The 7,480-nt window shown below is 36.1% G+C and overlaps 1 protein-coding gene across 2 annotated transcripts; it reads right to left on the reverse strand.

Annotated features, from left to right (window-relative positions):
• Positions 1–754: 754 nt before the first annotated feature.
• LOC113344013 (AUGMIN subunit 8-like) lies at positions 755–7,150 on the reverse strand. 2 transcript variants are annotated; one of them, XM_026588085.1, is made up of 7 exons: positions 6,833–7,150; positions 4,150–5,561; positions 3,245–3,364; positions 2,737–2,853; positions 2,561–2,650; positions 1,557–1,664; positions 755–1,285 (listed from the first exon to the last, which is right to left on the reverse strand). In XM_026588085.1, exons 2-7 carry the CDS (start codon positions 5,476–5,478, stop codon positions 1,190–1,192), a joined length of 1,860 nt encoding a protein of 619 aa, XP_026443870.1. In that variant the 5' UTR covers positions 5,479–5,561; positions 6,833–7,150; the 3' UTR covers positions 755–1,189. The 2 variants fall into 2 exon arrangements, with proteins under 2 accessions (XP_026443870.1, XP_026443871.1); XM_026588086.1 differs by lacking the exon at positions 6,833–7,150 and adding an exon at positions 5,784–6,212.
• Positions 7,151–7,480: the final 330 nt, after the last annotated feature.

Raw genomic sequence — 7,480 nt, forward strand, 5'->3', positions numbered from 1 at the left:
ATTATTATTTTTATTTTATTTTTGACTCTAGCGCCTGTTCGACTCTGTTTGAACGAGGAGCGCATGCCTTAGTCGCTTGTCCCGTGGTTAATGTTAGATTTAACTCTTCCAAATTTCGCTTGTCCCGTGGTTAATGTTAGATTTAACTCTTCCAAATTTCTCTATCCATAATTGGTCGAGTTTTTGATTAGCTACATGTCAATTTTTTCTGGACAATACCTCTGATTGTTTCCACTATTCTTGTACAGACTATTTTACAAACACTTGCTGGTCAGACATGACAGTATCTCCAGAAACAATGCTCTAAGTGTTGCCAACACCGTGAGCAATATCCAGCGAGCGACATCTGTGTTCCTACAATAAAGTCATGCACCACCAGAGTCATATGTTGATTGATCTCTACTTCACCACGGATGCCATAATTGTCACTAACATAACAAAGCTCATAACGAAAAATTAGGGATAAGAATAAGCATTATAAATATCCCTGAAATCTCTTTTGTGTTAGGAAGTCTAACTCGGATCCGAAGACAGCAAAATGTCCCTGCCACCAATTTAGTTTTCATTTGTAAAAATCTGCTAGTGGCTTTCCACTAGTAAGGGCCAAATCTAGGCTTGTTAAGTAGTCTGGTTAATGTTAGTGTAGTGTAAGAAAGTGCTGTTGGATGATGCCAGTCCTTCAACTAGACAATAGCAATGCAACCTTGTTCTGAGGGTTTTTCTATATATAAAGAAATAGACATCAGACATCCAGTAAAAATAATACTATTTAATTTTCTATCATGTTGTTTAGTTACATGAGATAAATATGATTCTTAGCTTTCCATTTATGCCTGCTCACACGCACACTGAGGGTGCTGGAGGGCTTGTTAAACATCTTGTACATCAGATACAAAACAAACATTGTGTGATATTTGCTTCTGTTTTGCATTTTTTTTCATCTTTCTTTACTTTTCTTTTCATTTCATTTCGTGTAATACAGGGAAAAAAAAAACACGGGAAAAAGATACAGCTTCGTGACCAATTGCCAAAGAACAGAAAAGGGAACTATAAGAAAGCTAAAGAAGAAAAAATTCCCAAAAAAGTGAACCAATATACACTCAGCGGAGCCAATTAGGATGCTGTTTCCTACACCAACGATCAAGGCAGTTAGGAGGAAGAGTTAGATAAGCTTCTATGTTGACAGTGGTCACACAAGTCTTCCCAGAAGGGAGGTTCTGTGTTCACCTTCAGCTGAAGACCGTTTTAGCTGCATGAGGTGCGTTCTAAGGCTATTCTCCTCTACCTGTTTTATGAAATAAAAACTATATCAGCTCAAAATTTAACAAACGATTCACCGCACAAACTCTAACAGGACATGATTTAACATAAAAAATTTACTCTTCAATAGCTTTCACCGGCATAAGCGTAACCGAAACATTGTCAAAAAAGCAAATGGTGTGTATGTGGGTGCAGCATTCAGGTTTCCAATATCCAGAAATTCTTGGAGACATATTTCTAAGAAAACTGAATTCCTCAGAATTGGATAGAAAATTCAAGGTGGTCTTTCCTATTACCTCCATTGCAACCGTTGAAGCCAAAAGATCAACACATTCATCAAGCATAGCTCTCTCCTGTGCGGCTACGTCAGCAAGTGCAGAAACTAAGCCGTTCATACCCTCCACCTGTGGAATAAGAAGAAAGTTAGTGTAATGCAGTTGATCCCCAAGCCAAAGGTTTAAAGAAAAACGAGACATCATGGTTAAGTTCTCTGTATCCAGCACGGCACAACAAATTCCTTAAGCTGAAAACTTATAAAGTGCCTCTCTGGATGAAGGAAAACATTATAATCCCTCTGTTTATGGAAAAGAGATGCTATCATTTTTCCAATTTGGCCTATATTTAGGCTAAAATGAATAAGTGATAGTATCTCTTTATCATAAACAGAGGGAGTATGATTTATATTCTTTTCATAGTTGAGCTCTTCTAGTAACATTATATTAGGTGTTTATCAGAAATCCAAATTTAAAATCAAACTTGAAACAAACACATATAAAATCCGATCATAATTTTATAGGTCAAATTGGAAAAATGATATAGTTGAGCTCTTCTCTCCATAATTTATTTAAAGTAAGATTAGTATTTTCCTTTTTATGAAATAATCATAATTTTAAGAAAGAATATATTATTTAGGATATATCTCAGCGGAGAAGTTTACAATAATAGTTTGTTCTTGATTATGAAGATAATGAGCAAGTTCCTAACAAAAGTGACTAAAACATGATACAGCAATACGAGAATCAATACCATTAAAACTATCACAACAGTTGTCACCCAACGAATTAAGCATCAGGAACCTGATATGTGATACCCAGCATACAAGTCCAGATAGCAATAGTCAGGCTCGAAACAAATACACAACAGACAACAAGTAGCTAAAACAGACACGAGAATACAACACAAAAATAACAACAATGTAGATTACCGATCCTAAAATCCACAAAAATGGGATGTAAAAAAGCTTCACATACAAGAGTTTAAAGTTGGGACCAAAATGAAACAAAATGAATATATATCTCACCCTGGATTGTAAAGAACATACAGATGAACCCATTGCCTGCATCACATCAAGAGCTGAACAAACAGCATCTTTCAATGAATTGCTGTCTACCTGAAAAAAAAGAAGAAGCAAACCTTACAAAGGTTACAAGTAATTCATAAATGTTAGAATTAAAAAATGAAAAAAGGTATGTATACCCTTGCCCCTCCAGTAACAGGAAGTCGGAGAGTGCAAGCCTCTAAAGCTTCAACCGCCCCAGCTAAGGAATTAGAATGTTCTCTTTCCAGTAAAGCCCAATCATCAAGGTAAACCATCTGAATAAATAATTACTAAGACGTCAATACTTAGTATATCACATCAGTAACATTAACAAGAATATCTTTAAGGCCATCTTAAAAACCACATTTCAAGCATAACAAATGCCAAAATTAGGTTTGCTATTACAAAGTTATTTACTTCAATTAGATATGGTACAACTAACAGGTTCGAAGTATTCGGTTGCTATCCCAAAAGCAGTCCTAAAAGATGGACGGGAGAGATTTCTAGAGAACTCTCACTAGTTGAACAACAACATCCAATTTTAAAGAGGAGCAGGGTTTTGGTTTTCGAACGGTTTAATGCTTTAACATACTCTTTTGCAAACTCAGTAAAAAGGAATCCTCCAATGACATTTTTCATGCATTTCCTTGCAAATTGAACACTTACTTGGTCGTTCAAAACTGAGTTCAGCTTCAGCTCTTCCGTCAATTCTCGGAGATTGATCCTTTTCATTGTGACAGAATTCCAGAGTTCACAAGTCGCGATCCACACATTGTATAGAGTTCTCTGTTTCAATTCAAGGTATTAAGAAATTCATATAGCGAAAAATATAGTACACAGAAAATATCAGCAATTTAAAAATAGTTGGCCACCAAAAGTAGCAGAAAAGCACAATATATAACACATGAATTTTATACCAGTATTCTAAAATTGGCTTCAAGATGCATGTAAAATCTTATTAAGACCATACTTCCACAAGATTCAAATCCAACTGTAATATATGTGACATTTCCCTTCAAAAGTTGTCAATGGATAAAATATTTCTTTGCTAGCAAGAACCAGATAATATGTCTCCCAGTATTATGTGATCGAATCTTCTGGTGTACACTTATGTTAAATTTATATTCACATAGACATCCATGGACAAAATTCCATTAGAAAACAAAATTACCATAAACATATCGAACAAGAGAACAAAGATATTGTGAAGCTAATTGCTAGAATCCTGTTGACCAACTAGCAACTTAAAACAAAGTAAACTAATGAAGAAAACTATCAAGAGAACTAAGCCAGACCTCCAAAACCTCACCCATGGTCCCAAACTAAAACTGAGAACTATAAAAAATAAGGTTCTATTCTAGGCATAGTAATTAATATACTGATGATGCTTGTTTCACTAGAAAGAAAAGAAAGCATGACACATAGCAGCAGTGACCATCAGATTACAAAATGTAACCAAATCAAGAAATTGAAGATGCCATATTTAACTTGCTCGCATCAGTAAGATCTTAAAAGGAAAAAACTTAATAGGAAATTGATTTTAAAAGTGCAATACAAATTAACAACTCTACCTCTGCTGCTATTTGCTGAATGGACGAAGCAGCATCTGCTCGAGCATTAATAAATCTCCATTGCATAAATCTATTGTACAGTAGACGAAGCTGATGAGCATCTTCTATATGGTTGGAACCCTTCTTCCCTTTTTTAACATCAGCGATAAAGCTGAGAACAGAAATCGAAGTACTGGATCGACACGCTACAGAGCCTACTGAAGGAAACGGAGTGTTTGGTCTTCCCCGGGATGGACTTATCATACCTCTTGAGGGAGAAGATGATAATAATGGCGCTCTACTAGGGGATGCGGGACGAGATGATCCAGGAATGGGCAAGGACTGGGATCGACTTGATCGCAATGTGGAAGAAGATCTTTCAGATGAACTCAAAGGAATGCTAACATTTGATGAACCAATTTTGAAAGGGGAGGATGATCTCAACGAAGCACCATTACTTGAACCTGGCCTACAAACTGTTTCCTTCCCAAGATCATCCAATAGTAGTTGACTAGCAGCCTCGCTTTGAGCTTTTTGTAATCCTATTCTAGCAGGTGATTTTCTTGATGGAGAAAGACCTCGTGCTGGAAGGGGAGACGAACTAGTTCTGCTAGGCTTATCAGTAAAATCAATACTCCGGTTTAGAGCACTACCAGACACCTTGCCACCAGTTCTACTAGGCCATCTTTGATCCATAATTCGAGAATGTGAATTATCCAAAGGTCTAGAGTTTTCTGATTGGTCGGACGCATTTCTACCTCTAAGAGGAGTTCTTTTTCTTTCTGGTGTTGTTTTCCTTTGAGATAGAGGTGTTTCAGATTGCCTGTGTCCCAAATTTGCCGAAGGCTTCAACGTGTGCTCGTGAGTAACTGGTTTTTCTTTCTTACTAATTGGAAGAGAAAATGTATCAGACTGGAATGAGACACAAAGACTCCTCATGGTGGAAGGCCACAATCCTTCTGTCCGGACACTACCCACTCCTTTCCTTGAAGGGGTTTGCACATCGTTAAGGGAATCACGGTTTGGTGTTGACGGTCTTGGTGGTGAAGGTGGTGTCGATGGACGCCTACGTTCAGCCGATACTGATCGTTTGGCAAATAAAGGGGTAGAGGAAACTGATCTTGTAACACCAGGAGAAGAACTTCTTCTCGGAACAATATGTGTAGGTAAAGATGGAGAAGAAGTGATTGTAGATTTATACCTTGATGGAACTTCCCTCGTAGGTCTTGTTTTTCTAGAGAAGGCATTGTTTTTCTCAGAAGGAACCAAAGGTGGTCTGGGGATTTCTTCTGCTATTGCTCCCCCTTTCCTTGGTAGTAGTACCTGTTGTTCTGCTTCGCAAACATCCATCCAAATCACACCACATTGAGAAATTCTTCATATATTTCTTCTATATGCATTACAGCCTTTCATTCATTAGAATTGATTCCAATCTGCCACAAAAGCATAACACCCAAAAGTGAGGAATTCCAGTTAAGAAAAAAAAGGAAAGTACTAGTTCACAACCAGAAAAGAAAGAAACCCATTTCTGTTATATAGGGGGTATCTAGATTACTAATTAACAATCAGATAAAGAAAAAGAAACCCTTTTTCATTACAGCTATCAAGATCTCATTACACACACACAGATTTAGAAAAAAAAGGAAAAAGATCACCTTTAAGAATGGGTTCTGTGCATTAATAATCATAAGAAGAAATCCAATCAGAAGAGACTTTAGTGTCAAATTGTAGCCTAATGAATTAAATGAAAGAAACAGCGAAGAAGAATAACATTTAAGGTGCACTTTAGATTTCAATAATGAAAATAAGAAACAGCTACAACGTGCATTAAACGACCATCTTTTGTTACTAACACAGACAAACTAGAGAGAGAAATTGAAAGAAAAGGTTTGTGCATAGAGGTGGTGGGTGTAGGATAAGAGATGACCAGGGTGCGTAGGATTATAAAGATGATTCTTCTTCTTCTTCTTTTGGTCCCTCTCACGAGAGTGCCATGGTCGGCCGGGCTGGAAAATTGCACGCACCTCTGTCTGCCCTAACTTTCTCTCTGTAACAAGGGTATAATTGGAATTTGCAGCAACAAAAACACACCAAAAAAAAAAAAAATCTTTGAATCTGGAAACGAGATAACGATGATGATTCTCATAAGAAAAAAAAAAACTAATTTTGGTGGGAAATTGAATAAAATTTTAATATATTGGACATGTTAAATCCACTGACGAAGGATTTTGTTTGTTAGTTTATAGTGATTAAATTATAAGATTAAAGATTCTAATAAGAACTTTCTAGGGTTTTGAGAAACAATGAAACATGAAGGCCTTCCACGTGCAAACGAGAAGAAGAAGAAGAATCATCGTCCATCCCTATGAAAAAAATTAGAGTAAGAAAAAAAAAGAAGTAATCTCTGTTACATTGTTCTTTCAAGAACACTATAATTAATCTATTTCTATTTTGACTATTCAGATTTTTTAAACATTTTTTTTTCTTTTTGTAAGATCATCAACTCATCATAGATGAGAACAAGATACATTTATAGATTACACAGAAATACCGGTGAATTTTAAATACATAGATTAATGAGTTTCTGCTAAAGATAATCGATGAATCTAAATACAGATTTCATAGTAAATTAGAATCAGAAAAACGAGTCGGTTACTGAATTCAGAAACAATCAAACAAAATTTTCAATTGAAGTTTAAGTTACCTCAATGCAACTTGATCACAATCAATAAGATTCTTCTTAGCCGGAGAATTAATTCCCACTTGTTTGTAACAATTCACGAATTCCTATACTCTAAAAATAAATTAAGAAAACCTAAAATACTTTCCGTATAGACCTCCTAACTTAATGTTTCCCAGCAAAGAACCGTTCAATTTAATAATTTACGTGTGAAAAATGATTATCAGAACACCAAGATCATTTTACCGAAATTTCCAACTGAACGAATTTGAGAGAGAAGAAATAAAAAAAAAATAAGAAGAAAAAAACAGTTGGAAGGAAGGGGAAGTTGGAAGGAGTCGGTAAACGACGTTGTTTTCGCGCCCACCTAAGACCGAGACCTTACCTTTATGTCCCGCTTTCTGTTGTTCGTACGCACATGATCTAGCGGCTGATATTTATATGAGAAAAATCATTAAGATTAGAATCTAACCGTCTGATCTACTAGGTAAGGCGATTTTCCGCGGTGGGACTGGGAAGTCGTAGGTAAAGCAGAAGAGAGAAGAGGATACAGGGAGGGACAGATGGATGATCGTGACTAACAAGATAGTAGAAGTATTAATTAAGGGATTGATTATACGCTAAGACAGACATTGATAATGTCATTTAAACATGACTTGATTTACTTGGTCA

The sequence above is a fragment of the Papaver somniferum genome, unplaced genomic scaffold (genome assembly GCF_003573695.1).
Source record: "Papaver somniferum cultivar HN1 unplaced genomic scaffold, ASM357369v1 unplaced-scaffold_70, whole genome shotgun sequence".
Lineage (NCBI taxonomy): Eukaryota > Viridiplantae > Streptophyta > Magnoliopsida > Ranunculales > Papaveraceae > Papaver > Papaver somniferum.